Consider the following 16,276-nt stretch of genomic DNA (forward strand, 5'->3'; position numbering starts at 1 on the left):
CCTACATTTAATCATTTTAGCCTGAATACTGAGAACATTTCCTAAAGTGACCAAAAATACACAAACTGAAAATATTTTTTCAAAAAAATCTTTTACTCTTGTACAGGTGTTACAAATTTTTGCATACTGAGGCTGTTCTGGTAATATTGACCCATATCTATTGGGATGAAATATTAATTAAGGATTAATCATCTATTTATTGATGTCACTAAGCCCTCCGTAAAGCTAGGACATCTTACTACTCATCATTAATTGAAGAAAATAAGAACAACCCCAGGTTTCTTTTCAGCACTGTAGCCAGGCTGACAAAGAGTCAGAGCTCTGTAGAGCCGAGTATTCCTTTCACTTTAACTAGTAGTGACTTCATGGATTTCTTTACAAATAAAATTTTAGACATTAGAGAAAAAATTATTCATAACCATCTCAAAGATTATTCTTCATGTCCGGCTGCTTTCAGCACTGCTGGTATTTGTTTAGACTCTTTTGCTCCAGTTGATCTTTCAGAGTTAACTTCAATAGTTACTTCCTCCAAACCAGCAACATGTTTATTATGTTCAAAGAAGTCTTTCCAATTATTGATGCTTCAATCTTAAAAATGATCAATCAGTCTTTATTAGTTGGCTATGTACCACAGACCTTCAAGGTGGCTGTAATTAAACCTCTACTTAAAAAGCCATCACTTGACCCAGCTGCCTTAGCTAATTATAGGCCAATCTCCAACCTTCCTTTTCTCTCAAAGATTCTTGAAGAGTAGTTGTAAAACAGCTAACTGATCATCTGCAGAGGAACGGTTTATTTGAAGAGTTTCAGTCAGGTTTCAGAATTCATCACAGTACAGAAACAGCATTAGTGAAGGTTACAAATGATCTTCTTAGAGCCTCTGACAGTGGACTCATCTCTGTACTTGTCCTGTTGGACCTCAGTGCAGCTTTTGATACTGTTGACCATAACATTTTATTACAGAGATCAGAGCATACTATAGGTATTAAAGGTACTGCAGTGCAGTGGTTTGAATCATATTTATCTCATAGACTCCAATTCGTTCATGTAAATGGGGAGTCTTCTTCACACACTAAGGTTAATTATGGAGTTCCACAGGGTTCTGTGCTAGGACCAATTTTATTTACATTATACATGCTTCCCTTAGGCAGTATTATTAGTGTAACGTGAGGGTTCGGGATATGCCACTGATTCTCTCTTAGCTAAAAGGAAACAGCACAATGGAGACGGATAATTTTCTCAGCTGCCGCTTTGTTTACTCCACCACACATTTTGTGCACACCACAACTTCCTTGTCCCACTTCCCGTGAGACTCACACAACCAATCAGAAGCCAGGAACTCCTAGCCTTAAGTAAATGTGGGAAAACCACAAGGTACATTCAACACCGCATTAAACTTCACTGAAATGTGCATCATTAACCCTTTAACGTTCCGCGGCCCGATCAAGGGCCGTCGCGCAGAATTCTTACAATATACAGTCAAATTTCTCCGTCCCTATGTTGTCAAACACACATACGAAACATTAAAAGAAAGCCACGGTTCTCCTCTTTCTAACCATGTATGCCATTGCCATGTACAAAAATCACAGCATATACAGCGCAGGGTATTGTAAGCTGATAGCCGAAACTAGTAATTTGACTTTCCTACCTTCGACCAGCTCGTCTGGACTCCAAATCTTCATAATCTCCACAAATTTGGCATCATTCTGTCCGTAACAGTCCAGTGAATATAATCCAATACATCCATGAGGTCAAAAACACGAGTCGTATCCACAAGGGCACCAAAAACAGAGCCTAAACTTTTCTTGAAAAACGTAAACACTGTTTGTTGCCTCCTGTTAGCTGTGTAACTGCGATAGAGCCTCCATTTTGCCTCCAAATCGGAAGTTCCGGGTCTTAGGCTTTGATTGACACCTAACTTGACCAACTGGGACACTGTGACGGCTGTCTGTAGCAAGGAATAGCCAATGAGTGTCACAGACTAGCACAAGCTCCTGCCCACATTCTGATGACAACAGATCCAACCTATCAGCTCACAGAATAAAAATAACGCTACAGACGCTTAGCCAATGAAATTCTGAACACGTGGATGTATAGTTTGAGGGGTCTATGTTCTTTCTGTAAAACAGAGCATCCTTCGAATGACAGATTTGTGGTTTCAGGATTTCTGTGCGCTCATGTATAAAAGATGTTTTATGTGTGCTCTTGCTGTTTTGATGGGGTTTTTTTGTTCAAAACATTGCCAAAACACAAAGAAAAGATTATAAAAGGCTATAGTGCCATGAAAAACTCAGTCAAGTGTGTACCATGCCTTTGTAAACCGTGATGACTGACACAGAGAAAAGAACATGTAAAATAATAATGTGCCATGAGTATGTAAATAGTTTTATTTAATATTTTTATTTTAAATATAGTATGTATATAGTATATATAGTAATATTTGTGTGTTTATTAAAATGTTTGTTGACTATAGCACTGGTTTGGACTACTGTTTATAATGCACACGTTTAGTGTACTCTTTATTGCTTTTTATGATAAAATATGAATTTCTAAAACAGGGAGAGTGGCTTTGGCTCTATATTCTAATTCCTCTAAGTGTAAGCTTTCATTAGAGCCCTCATTGATGTCTGTAGGAGAAGCATTCAGAAGTATTGCATATTTCATGGTTGTCCAAGTGTCTCCAAAAATGTCACTCTGAAAAACGCACAACCCATACCTTATGGAATATGCTGTAAAATGCTCAATTTTACAGCTATTGCTTTGCAAATTTGAAATGGGAATAGCCAAGACCTTATTCTTTGCAATCATGATGTGTTTTAGTCCCATAAGTACCAAATTCAACTGTCTAATCTCTTGTTTTTTTTGTTTTTTAATCTAGGCGAGAAAAAAATCTTCAAATTTGTCTGTTCAAAAGAGAATAACTTTCTGATAGTTACACGTAGAGGAAATCTTACTTTGTATTAAAAAATATAGAATGTTACCTTTCCAAAATGCCCCAAGCTTTTTCACATAGTCCCAAGGGTTTAGGAACAGCTTTAACTTAAAAATTTGAGTAAATTCTTAGGCGTTTTTGACACAAAACCCCCGGAATGTTAAAGGGTTTAAACATCCTAACGTACTTACCAAAACATGTAAACACTAAATATAAATGCAAATATGTATATGCTTAGCTTCTGTAACCGCATCTCTATAAACTAACTAAGTAAAGTTTACCTCTAACTTTACATTAGAAAGCACTGCATCAATTTCATGTTATGCAGATGATACTCAGCTTTACCTATCAATGAAGCCAGATGACACACATCAATTAGTTAAACTGCAGGAATGTCTTAAAGATATTAAGGCCTGGATGACCTCTAATTTCCTGCTTCAAATTTCAGATAAAACTGAAATTCTTGTTCTCGGCCCCACAAATCTTAGAAACATGGTGTCAAAGCAGATACTTACTCTGGATGGCATTACTTTGGCCTCCAGTAACACTGTGAGAAATCTTGGAGTCATTTTTGACCAGGATATGTCCTTCAATGCACATATTAAACAAATATGCAGGACCGCTTTTTTGCATTTGCGCAATATTTCTAAAATTAGAAACATCTTTTCTCAGAGTGATGCTGAAAAGCTAATTCATGCATTTATTACTTCTAGGCTGGACTATTGTAATTCATTATTATCAGGCTGTCCTAAAAGCTCCCTGAAAAGCCTTCAGCTGATCCAAAATGCTGCAGCTAGAGTACTGACAGGGACTAGAAAGAGAGAGCATATTTCTCCCATATTGGCTTCTCTTCATTGGCTCCCTGTTAAATCTAGAATAGAATTAAAAATTCTTCTCCTCACATACAAGGTCTTGAATAATCAGGCCCCATCTTATCTCAAAGACCTCATAGTCCCATATCACCCCAATAGAGCACTTCGCTCTCAGACTGCTGGCTTACTGTGGTTCCTAGGATACTTAAGAGGAGAATGGGAGGCAGAGCCTTCAGCTTTCAGGTCCCTCTTCTGTGGAACCAGCTTCCAGCTTGGATTCGGGAGACAGACACCCTCTCTATTTTTAAGATTAGGCTTAAAACTTTCCTTTATGATAAAGCTTATAGTTAGGGCTGGATCAGGTGACCCTGAACCATCCCTTAGTTATGCTGCTATAGGCCTAGTCTGCTGGGGGGTTCACATAATGCACTGTTTCTTCTCATTCACCTTATTTACTTTGTTTATACTCCACTCTGCATTTAATCATTAATTGATATTAATCTCTGGCTCTCTTCCACAGCATGTCTTTCTCTCCCCTCAGCCCAACCGGTCGCGGCAGATGACTGCCCCTCCCTGAGCCTGGTTCTGCTGGAGGTTCTTCCTGTTAAAAGGGAGTTTTTCCTTTCCACTGTCGCCAAGTGCTTGCTCATAGGGGGTCGTTTTGACTGTTGGGTTTTCTCTGTATTATTGTAGGGTCTTTACCCATAATACAAAGTGCCTTGAGGCGACAGTTTGTTGTGATTTGGCGCTATATAAATAAAATTGAATTGAATTGAATTGATACATTCTAAACTGATATTTGGTTCAAAATTAATTGTAAATACTTATTATTAGGGCATTCTTGGCCCAGGTCGAAACTGACACGAACCATACTGTGAAGCCATAGAATATGAATAACATGAAACACTTAAAGGGTTATTCTTTAAACGTTTTGACAAAGACGATGCAGCTATATATATTCTTCTGGTGAAATCACTGACGCATGACGGCGTTGTGTATGTACAGCTGGATGCTGAGTGACTGGTTGAGTATTTAAATCCAAGCAGGTTTGGGTGGTGCCTCCTTATGGAAAACAGAGAAGCGACTCGAAGCTGTTCATTCATCCGTCCCACTGCAGCTGCTGTGTTGTGTTGAGCACCACAGCATTAGCTAGCAAGCCATTGCTAAAATGGCATGACTGAAGCGTTCAAAGTGAAGAAACTGTCCACCATGTGAAAGTCTGCCTGCATTTTTGTGAACCTGAACCATCGGGGAATCAGACAATCATCATCATCATCATCATCGGTGGTGCAGCAGCAGCAGCGGCGGACGTGGTGGCTTCTCAGCAAGGTAAGACCTAGATCACCAATAATAGAAGAAGCTAATTTTAGAGTACCTGCATCAATGCGACTTAGTTCGTCGGTATTTAACGTTAAATAGCTTAAGGAGAATATGGTAGCTGATACCAGCAGGCTTTAAAGATACACCGGTCAGAGTAGCAGACCATGATAGACAGCGTTAGCTTAAGCTATCAGCTAACTACTGACGTTAGCCAGCTGCTAGTCGGCTAATTTGTTGTGGTGCTGATGCTGAGCTAACCAGGCTAACGATGAAGCTAAGGCAGGCTAAAGCTGTGTGTTTTAGTTTAGCTTTTAACGAGTATAACAAAAAAAAAAACAATTCAGACTCTTCACGGATCAGCTTGAAGGCTGTATTTATTTGATTATACATGAATCAAAATGTATATTTGTATAGCACTTTTAAAACAAGACACACGTGATTGTTAGTACTGTAAAAGCGACTCCCGAAGTGAATAGATTCAAAGACTGATACACATTTAAAAACGAATAATAAAAAAAAATGAAATAAATAAAAATGAAATAAATGATAAATATTAAATATTCTCACTCACAATTTAAATATTCTCACTCAGTAAAATCTTAAATTTATATTTAACATTTATATAAAATATAAACGGTCATAGTGATAAAAAAAATAAAATGCGTATAAATAATATAAATAAAAACCATAAAATATATGAAATACAGCTTAAAAGAAACACTGACGAAAGGATAAGAGTGTTTCCAGCTCTTCTAACATCCTGTGGAAAGGCTGCTCCAGCTTTCTGGATCATAATTAATGAAAACAGCTTTGCCACTAGTTTTGTTTCTGCTTTGGTTGGTTCTCATTGTTCCACAATCAATCTGAGCAGCCTTCCTGTTTCATAAACCAATAACATTTATGAGACATTTTCTAGTGCATAATCATTTAGTGACTTATAAACAAATAAAAAATGTAAATCAAAATCAAGTTTCCAGGAACCCATGGCTTTAAAATAAGCATACCTCGTTCTCTCCTTCTGGTTTTAGCCATCACTTGTGTGGCAACTGTTTCGATATTTGTAGCTATTTGTAGACCAGAAAGAAGAGTATTATAATATTTGATTTTAGCTGCAATAAAAGTGTGGTGTGCATGGTTTAAATTTCACTCAAATTATAATATGAACTCAACTGCAAAAGAAAATAATAATAATGCCTGGAGGTATGGAAAATAGGACTGCAGTAATAATATCATGGAGTTAAATCACCATCACAGATGTATTGTATGAGGAAGTCAGGAGTGGCAGAAAAATATGTGAGTGGTGCAGGTGGGTTGGTGGGATTACATCAAAGATTGGCTCTGAGCCCCTTTGTGTTTGCAGTGGTGATGGACAGATTGACAGAGGAGGTCAGGCAGGAGTATCTGTGGACTATGATGTTCACAATGTACAAGATTAGAAATGAATGCATCAGAGGGACAGCTAAGGTTGAGCAGTTTGGAGATGAAGTTTGAGAGGCAAGGCTGAGATTTGGACATGTGTAGAGGAGGGACAGTGAATATATTGGACAAAGGATGTTTAATATGGAGCTGCCAGGCAGGAGGAAAAGAGGAAGACCACAAAGATTGTGGATGTAGTGACGAAGGAGAGGGTTGGTGTGACAGAGGGGATACTAAGGATAGGATGAAATGGAGGCAGATGATCTGCTGTGATGACCTCTAATGGGAGCAGGAAGAAGAATGTTAATGCATTTTGCACAGCTTTGGGTTGTATTACAGTTACTTTTGTATTGTCCACCTCCATAGTAGCAATCAGATGATGTGATTGCCTCTAAACACAAAGTTTTTCTGGAAGCATAGGTGCATTTGATGGCACTTGTGGTGTTTAGAGTATTTAAACAACAATTTTTTTTTTTTTTTTTTAATGTGCCATACATTAATTGTTTTTGTTTTTGTGTACATGCATGCCTTCTGAAGGATCATGTGGTGTGCTTGGCCATTCCTGCCTGCTCTGGTGCTTCTCTCAGAGCTCTCTGTGGTGAGAGTCCAGACGGCACCATGCCAGACCTGCAGAAAACTCACTGAGAGTTTCATTAAGGTAGTGCTTGTAACCAAATAAACCATCAGTGTGTGCTTGTTTTCTTTGAGCTGACCTTTTTAATAATTAAGGTCCCTGACTTGTTCACTCTTTCTAGGGCTTGGAGAAAACAGCCAATAAGAACTTTGGGGGCGGTAACACTGCTTGGGAGGAGGAGAAGCTGGCTAAATATGCACGGAGGTAAGGCTGAGTTAGCGCACCTACCAAACACCTTCTCGTATATTCAGTTTGTCTAATATGACGAATTTAAACTATTTTAGTAAATTTATATTACTGGAAATCTTATCCTCTGTATATTTGTATGATACTTTGTGTAAATATTTGACAATAACTATTAGTTTTATGGTTAGAGGTACAACAGGAATTAGTGAAGTGAAACCATTTGTGGGGGTAGGATACAGTGATACTTCAACACTATCTTGCTGTAACTCTCTAACCGTCTCCACCTGTCCTGTTTCAGTGAGACTCGCCTGTTAGAGATAGTCGAAACCGCTTGTGAGAAAACAGATTTTGAATGTAACCGGCTGCTCGAGCAGATCGAGGACCAAGTGGAGACGTGGTGGTTCCACAGGTAAATGTGTGTTAAATTTCAATAAGCTAGAGTTATGAAACAATATTAATAACTTTAATATTGTATATTAAATAATGTGTATTTCCTGTTAAAGTTGTGAGAATGCATGTCCTTCTTGAGGTTTACCTCAACTGCTTAAACATACATTTAATTTTTTTGTATCAGAGCAGCTTTCACATATGAACTTGAATGAATTGGAGAATAATTAGGTCAAGGTGTTTTCCACAGTTGCTATTTCTCATGCAAAACAAAGCAGGAAATAGTTTTAGTGTAGTTTAGAAAGACTGATCTGCCTGGACAGTGTGTATGAGGCACTGTCTGTTTCTGCTGTGTAATTCGATTATGCTGATGTGTTTTATCATGTCCCTGTGTTGACTTCATGACCGATGTGCTCTGTACATCCTACAGACAACAAGAAGCACCGGACCTTTTTGAGTGGCTGTGTATAGAGGAGCTGAGAGTCTGCTGTCCACCTGGACACTTTGGACCTGACTGCAAAGGTGTGGAAAAACAAAAAGCTTTAACCACAAGCTGCCTTATATCAGCACTAACAACCTAGTCAGTAAGCTGCCAAACCTCTATTGGGGGGGGAATAAAAGATTTTATAAACATGGCAAACTAAGTGATGGTAATGAGAACCATGCTATTTCAACTTAGGTTTAAAGTGTAGCACTAATATCATGCTGATCCAATGCAGAGTGTCCATCTGGACCTGGCGGCATATGTGGAGGTCTGGGCCGCTGTGAAGGGGAGGGCACTCGCCTGGGAGATGGAGAGTGTGTCTGTGATCCTGGGTACTCTGGCCCTCTTTGCCAACGCTGTGCTGATGGTTACTACAGAGAGAAAAGCTCCAATGACAGCATAGGAGCCTGTGCAGGTGCCACAGATTCAGATAATAGTTTCCACACTGTTAAATCCTGTTTGAGGTCATCTAAATTTGACCCTCACCCTGTGACTGTGTCTTTCATCCTTTGTAGCCTGCTACCACTCATGTAAGAAATGCTCAGGGCCACAGGACTACAAATGCCTCGACTGCAAACCCGGCTGGATCCTTCACGACAACAAATGTGTTGGTAAGTGTGTGGCTTTAGAGGTCACTCAGTAACAATTCAGTGATTTGGTGCCAGTTTTCTGTTTGATATAGCTTGTATGTCTCTTAGATATTGATGAATGCGGTACAGAGCTGGCTCGTTGTCCTTCTAACACCTACTGTCACAACACAGATGGATCATATGAATGCAGAGGTATGCTCTTTCTCTAGTACCTGTTTTCAGTTTCCTCAACCTTATTAAATCTTGCAGATTTTGTGCAGCTGGTGCAATAAGATGTAGGCTTTTAGTTACATTTGCACAATTTGTGATAATACAATTTAAGTAATTGCCGAGTCTCATTACAAAATGTGATTGGTGTGATGTCATTGTATATTAGTTCTCACAGCTCCTGGAATGTTTAAATCAAACTGCAAAAAGTCCAAAACAAAGAGATGAGACAAAAACTCACTGGCCACTCTGTTAGGTACCCCTTTGCTAGTCCCAGGTTGGACACCTTTTGCCTTTAAAACTGCCTTAATTCTTCATGGCATAGATTCAACAAGTAGCTGGAAATATTCCTGAGATTTTGGTTCTTATTCAATGATGGCATCATGCAGTTGCTGCAGATTTGTTGGATGAACATGCACTTCCGTTCCGCCATTTCTGAAAGGTGATCTATTGGACTAATACCTGTGTAGGCCATTGGAGTAGAGTTGAAGTCATTGTCATATTCAAGAGACCAGTTTGAGATTGGTACACTGTGGTCATAAAGGGATGGACATGGTCAGCAACAACACTCAGGTAGGCTGTGGCATTTAAACAATGCTCATTTGGTACTAAGGGACCCAAAATGTGTCCTGAAAATATCCCCCACACCATTACACCACCAGCAGCAGCCTGAACCAGTGGTACGAGGCAGGATGGATTCAAGCTTTCATGTTTATGCTAAATTCTGACCCTATTATCTGAATGTCGCAGAATGAATTGACTCATCAGACCAGGGAACCTTTTCCCCAATCTTCTGTTTGCGGTCTTTGTTAGCTAACAGGAGTGGCACTCAGTCTTCTGCTGCTGAAGCCCATCTGCTTCAAGGTTTGATGCTGTGTGTTCAGAGATGCTCTTCATACCTTGGTTGTAATGACTGGTTATTTGAGTTACTATTGTCTCCCCATCAGCTCAAAACAGTCTGGGTAGTCTCCTCTGACTTCTGGGATCAACAAGACATTTTCACCCAGAGGACTGTCAGGGAACTATGACTGGATATTTTCTCTCTTCTTGGACTGTTCTCTGTAAATCTTAGAGATGGTCGTGTTTGGAAAGTCCTAGTAGATCAGTAGTTTCTGAAATGCTCAGACCAGACCGTCTGGAACAACAATGTCATGTTCAGTCACTTAAATCACCTTTCTTCTCCATTCTGATGCTCAGTTTGAATGTCAGCAGGTCATATTGACCATGTCTACATGCTTGAGTGCATTGAGTTGTTGCCATGTGATTAGCTGATGAGATATTTGTGTTAACAAGCAGTTGAACAATGTGGCTGGTGAACTATACAGGGACTTTATCATGCATTTGCCAATTATCACACCGGGGGGAGCCCTGTCGGGCAGTATGTAATATTAACCTCTGTTCTATCCAGGATGTGACCAGGCATGTGTGGGCTGCATGGGTAGTGGTCCTGCCCGCTGTAAGAAATGTGCACGTGGCTACAGATTAAAGGGAGCCAAGTGTCTTGGTATGTATATACAGCCTGGCTACTGAATCTCTGTATCATTTTCCTTGACTTTTCCTTTAATCTGGTTTGCCTTGCATCCTCATACAGATATAGATGAGTGTAGTGAACGTGCAATAGCATGCCCAGGACTCAATGAGGCCTGCATCAACGAGGAGGGCTCCTTCCACTGTGACTGTGCTGATGGTTTTATCAGAAGAGACAGCATCTGTGTTGAAAATAAGCCTCCTGGTAAGAAGTAGCTGTAATGAATATGCAAACACACACACAGCGTGTACAGCTTCTCAGACCTCTTGGTTTCTTTTCTTCCTCAGCTGGCCCAGAGAAAGGACTATTTGACGACATGACGGATGATGAGGTCATTGTACTGCAACAGATGTTCTTTGGAGTGGTAATCTGTGCCCTAGCCACTCTTGCTGCCAAGGGTGACATGGTCTTCACTGCTATTTTCATTGGGGGTGTAGCTGCTATGGCTGGATACTGGCTGACTGAGAAGGGAGACTATATGCTGGACGGATTTCTTAAGGGACGCTAGACTGCATGGGACCATAACTTGATTAAAAAGACCAGCCAATTTGGGTAAATAAGAATCGGTTGGGGGGGGTAGGACACTAGCTCTGAGATGCTAGACTTTCAGGGATTTGCTTGTGATTGGGGAATTAATTTAAAGGGCTTGGGGTTAATTTGTGTATGAGTGAGATGACACAGGAAAACGTGAGAACTTGAAGACTATGAAGCCGTGAATCTTTAAGAGGAGTAACGAAGTATCACTGCACTGATATAAAGGAATTGAACTTCTTTCCCTACCTCACCTGTGTTGGGAACAAGGGTGACATAAAGACCACTACTGATTGTGAAAATCTTATGCATTTGGATATGCTGTCTGGCGTCAATGTCGCACATGAAAACAGTTTATTCATGATGTCCATCCTTGTTTTCACCATTTCATCTTTTTTTTTCTTTTTTTTTTCCCCCTCATGGTTTGAATGGCACATAAGTTGTGACTGTCAGGTTACTAATGCACTTATTGCTGTGGGGCATTGGGTAGGATGAAGAAATCAGAAGAATTTCCAAAATGTCCCCCCAGCAGAGTGCTCATAAAACAGCTGTTAATTTATCTTCACAGAATAACTTTTTACCTCTTTGTCCCAGAATAATTCTTTGTAATAATAATAATGCATGATAATAGGATTTGAAATGAAAGATACAGCACCCTATCTATTTGTCTTACTTTGGCATGGAAGATGAACTTTTTAATGGCTGCTGAATCAACAAGATTACTTATTTAAGTACTAGGACCCTACTCCAGGAAGCAGGTTTAGCTAACAATGCTGAGTTTGTCAATCCTGAGATGAGGGCAACTCTGGGTTTTTTGTTCTAGGGATAGAGTTCACTCCCTCTCTTTTTCTTATTAAAAAAGTGTAATTTTTTGTTAGTTTAGTTTATTTATTTATTTATTTTTTAAAATATATTTAACATGAGCTTTTATAATCAGTTGTCATTAAGGACAGAGACAGTGATTACATTGTGGATTTATTATCAGCTCAAAATAAAATCTGTGGTCCCCTCTTTCTGTGGACAGCTGTCAGCCCGTCTGAAACATTTACTGTATGTTACTGTAGCAATCACTGTTTAAATCAAACTAATCTGTATCAAGCTTTAGACACATGACACTGATTAATGATCAATCATTTGTCATGTTGTAATCGGTAACACTGTTGGAAAAATGTTTGTCATAGTTGGGATCTTAGAGATGATGTGAATATTTGAGTGACGATGAGGCTGCAGTGACTTTAAGACTCTAAAACGGGATTAATATATTTTTAAATGTTTTTTTTTTTTTTAAAGCAGGCTGCAGCATTTCATGTTGAAATTTGTTCACAGGTTGAGATTCAGTCATTAAATGATGTCAACATTTTGAAGTGTACAGTGTGTGAAATTCAGTGTTTGACCCTCAACATATTTTGCCCAAACCAGTCTCAGTGGGTCTCTGCAGAGCGCAGTATCGCGCACAAACCCCAACAAACTAAATGTGGTGCAAATGCTGACTGTGTGTGGGAGGGAAGTGGGACAGGTCAGCAATGTGGAGAGGTCGTCTGAAATTTTTCACATCTAAATTAAAAATATGATAAATTGTGTGTGTTACCAGATTGTCATCTAGCATATTCAGACCAAATATGTTTCCAACTCTCTTGCTAAGTAAATACAATAAGGATAAAAGGAAGCGTAAATTTGTTTTTTATGGTCCTTATACGCTCATATTCTCTTTTACTTCACTGTTATTTCAGCTGCTCTTCTGCCTGGTAACAGTTTCTCAGTTTGGATGTATCCATAGATTAGCATACTTGTTTTTTTTTTTTTTTAGCCATATCTGACAATTTTAGCAATTTTTATCCAATTATGGCACACCTACTGTGTCCCTTCACACCATATTTTTCCTCCCTCTGCAAAATTGAAAAATAACTAGCAAAAAATACAAAAACTGTTTCTCAGAATATACTGCTGCTTCATTTTCTTTGTGGTAGTTTCCATCATATTCAACAAAATCTACAAAGCATTTGACTTTTTGATGGATTTTAACTTTCCCTGGTGAGTATGCCATTAGACATGCTAACCTTCTTCTGACTATAATAAAAAGCCTTCCCTTCATATGCACTGGCTGAATGTCAGACTTTAGAAAAGTGCACGTCCTGCAGAACCAACATTGTCTCAAGATGTGGGGCAGGGGGACACGGAATAAAAATACTGTATAGTCCCAGAAGGATATCTGGTCACCCTAGATAGCGGTGACTCAGAACCAGGTATCTTAGACTCCATAGTAGATTAGCAAATAGGATTTGCATCTGAGTCCACTTAACCTGCAGGAAAGAATGAAAATGGATGAGGATCATGGATTCAGACAGGATTGGGCCTGGATCAGACTTGGATCCGGTCACTTCCCATCGGGATCAGTTTTGGGTTTGTTCATAGTGACCTATCTGACCAACGTAGTTGGCTCCATAAAAGTTCTTACAAGATGTTTGCTTTTACTGATAAACCTTTACAGTCATTAAAGACCTGGAAAGCATAGTTTGAGTTAAATGTGAAAGTTACTTTTACTGAACTCTGACTGCCGAGAGTAACTCAGTAAAACATCTGTTTATTTCCATGTTGCTGTGGTAAATCGTGGTATCTGAGCTTTTTTTTCCGTCTGCTCATGCATGTGCTTAACTCAGGGTGAACGTGAGGAACTTACTCTGAGCAGCCTTTTTAGAACTGGGAAACAGAATTACTGATCTCAGAGATTATCTTCCTGGAACAGAGCCCAGCTTTAATCTAGATAATACAAAAATTTTGAGATGATATTTATGTTGTCATATTTTGTTAATATTTCCTTCTTTTTTGTGTGTGCGTTATTGATGCATATTAACAGTTCACTTGTAATTCTGGCAGATACAATAGCATCGTGTTTGCAAAGCCACTCAAGCATCACTTTTTATCTGTCCCATTATCATCATCATCTTGGATTATTTTTCAAGTGTGTAATGTTGTCCAGAGTCATCATAGATGTTTGCTTTACAATAAAAAGTATGGCACTCATTAATTTTTATTTATTTAAATTAGGTTTTTTTTTGTTTTGTTTTTTTTGTCAGAGTTCCTGTATTCTATGCATACACAAATCCACGGGAAAATGTTCCAATTTTTCATGTGATTGCATGTTGCATTATATTACAAATTACAGTGAATGCAAAGAAATTAAGGACCGGGAGAAACTCCTGGCAAATGAGTTAACTTTGTTAATACTTGAATGAAAATGGGTTATCATTCTCACTTTACAGTAATGTGAAAAAGAAAGTACAACCTCTTTGAATTGTAAGGTTTTACATATCAGGACCTAATAATAGAAAATAATGGTGGAGGACATCTGGCCCACTCTTCTTTACAGTGTTTGCTTCATAATGCAACACCTGGATCCTTTTTCAGCCATTCTGTTTATTTGCTGCTTTGCTTGGGATCACTGTCTTGTTGCACAGCCTAATTTCATTTCAATTTTGGCTGCTGGACAAATGCCTCACATTTGACTCTAGAATACTTTGGTGTGCAGATCCAGTGACTGCAAAACAAACTGCAGTGCTTGACAGTAGCTGTGAGGTATGTTTACTGATGTGGTGTTTGGTTTTCATCTGGCATCCCTTCCAAACAAGTCATACCTGTTCGGTGTATTTTTAATCATACTGTCTTGAACTTTAACATTTAGCATGCTGAGGCTATAGCATCTGAGGTGCAGCTCTTGTTTTTGTTTTTTGTTTTTTTTGTAATGTCTCTCAGTATTGCACACTGTGACCCTGGAGTGAATTTGCTGGGACATCCACTCCTGGGGAGATTGGTCTCCAATGCTTTCCACTTGTGAATAATCTTTCTCACTGTGTAAAGGTAGACTCCAGAAATCAAGTGCAATTGATTAGCTCACCTGGCTGCTACTCACCCTCTGGATTTTAGAAGGAAGCAGTAAAGGTGTGCTTAGTTTTTCAAACACTGCTTCTGCATTTTGGCTTAATTTTTGTTAAAAAAAAAAATGACAGGGTAAAATATTTAATGTGTTCTTGTTCATCTGAGGTTGTATTCACCTAATTGCAAGACCTGCTAAGGACCATATATATTTTTTAATTATGTCCTGATAAATAAACCCTTAGAATTGAAAGAGGGTGGACTTTCTTTTCACGACTGTATATACTCCAAAAATGCTAAAGAATTTAACGTAAACACCACTAAAGTTCCTTCAGTTATTTCGTATTATACATGTGGAATCCCATTTTCACCTGACACATGCTACAGTGAGGTCTGAGTATGATGTTTTGACCTCTTGGGGAGGTCTGACCTATTTCAGTGTTCCACTCCAGTTGATGGGGTTGAGGCGCAGCAGCTCTCTCTCCTTCAGGGCCTCCTGGGAACGTGTTAGTGCTCTGTCCCTCCAGCTCTGCTCCATTAGCTGTTCACAAGCAGAGACAGAGATGAAGGAAGAAGGAAAAAAACAAAACCAAAAAAAAACCCCACAGACACTCCCTTTGTTATTGTAACCTGAGAACATGGTGAAACATTTCCTGGGCGCTACTGGATGGGGCCGTAACCACAAATGCATTAGTAGTGGATACATGATGTATGTGTGGGGCTGTACCCTCTTGTTCTCATCTCTGTACACTGCCATTGCTTTGCTGTGCTGGATCCTTTGCGCTCGTTCACTGGACAGATCAAGGCGGTCCACTTCTCTGAGAAACTCTGCTTCCTTTGTTTTATTGGCCCGCTGCAGCTTTATTGCTACACATTTCTCCTCTATTTGCCTCTTTAACTGCTCTCGCAACTCCTTCCTACAGAGATAAAACAGCAGCTTTTCTTTGTCACTGACAAATCTTGCTGTCTTTTAATATAAAAAAGAATAATTTACATCCTCCACATTTTACCTGTACTCTTCTCTCTCACTGCTGGTTCCATAGAAGGGCTTTCGCCACACCTGATGATATCTGCCACAGCAATATCCAGTCAGTGACTTGGAACTCAGCTCATCAAATGAAATGCAGAAATGGGACAAGTGATGCAAAGATAGTGATATTATTTCGTTCTCCTACCTGCAATGCTCTCTTCTCTGCATGATCAGTGCCCTCTGATGGTTGTGTTGGTGAACATCTGGTGTTTCCAGACTGACGGTGCGTTTATGGACAAATGGTGGATGTAAAGGATTCAGTCTTGGCATACTCTAGGGAGTATATTTATGGATCATATATTTTTTTTAATGTAAACATTACCTTTCTATGATAAACCACACAATTAAG

At 39.2% G+C, this 16,276-nt stretch overlaps 1 protein-coding gene and 1 long non-coding RNA gene across 2 annotated transcripts; one reads left to right on the plus strand and one right to left on the minus strand.

The window, feature by feature from the left end:
* Window positions 1–4,827: 4,827 nt before the first annotated feature.
* creld1b (CRELD disulfide isomerase 1b) lies at window positions 4,828–12,387 on the plus strand. Its single transcript, XM_030734744.1, has 11 exons — window positions 4,828–5,073; window positions 7,018–7,138; window positions 7,236–7,318; window positions 7,599–7,709; window positions 8,118–8,209; window positions 8,407–8,586; window positions 8,687–8,782; window positions 8,870–8,953; window positions 10,377–10,472; window positions 10,560–10,700; window positions 10,784–12,387. Exons 2-11 carry the CDS (start codon window positions 7,022–7,024, stop codon window positions 11,002–11,004), a joined length of 1,221 nt encoding a protein of 406 aa, XP_030590604.1. The 5' UTR covers window positions 4,828–5,073; window positions 7,018–7,021; the 3' UTR covers window positions 11,005–12,387.
* Window positions 12,388–15,710: 3,323 nt separating this feature from the next.
* Window positions 15,711–16,202, minus strand: LOC115782549 (uncharacterized). Its single transcript, XR_004020161.1, has 3 exons — window positions 16,073–16,202; window positions 15,908–15,967; window positions 15,711–15,814 (listed from the first exon to the last, which is right to left on the minus strand). It is a non-coding gene; the product is annotated as an uncharacterized LOC115782549 (long non-coding RNA).
* Between the last annotated feature and the right edge of the window lie 74 nt (window positions 16,203–16,276).

The sequence above is a fragment of the Archocentrus centrarchus genome, chromosome 7 (assembly GCF_007364275.1).
Source record: "Archocentrus centrarchus isolate MPI-CPG fArcCen1 chromosome 7, fArcCen1, whole genome shotgun sequence".
Taxonomy (NCBI): domain Eukaryota; kingdom Metazoa; phylum Chordata; class Actinopteri; order Cichliformes; family Cichlidae; genus Archocentrus; species Archocentrus centrarchus.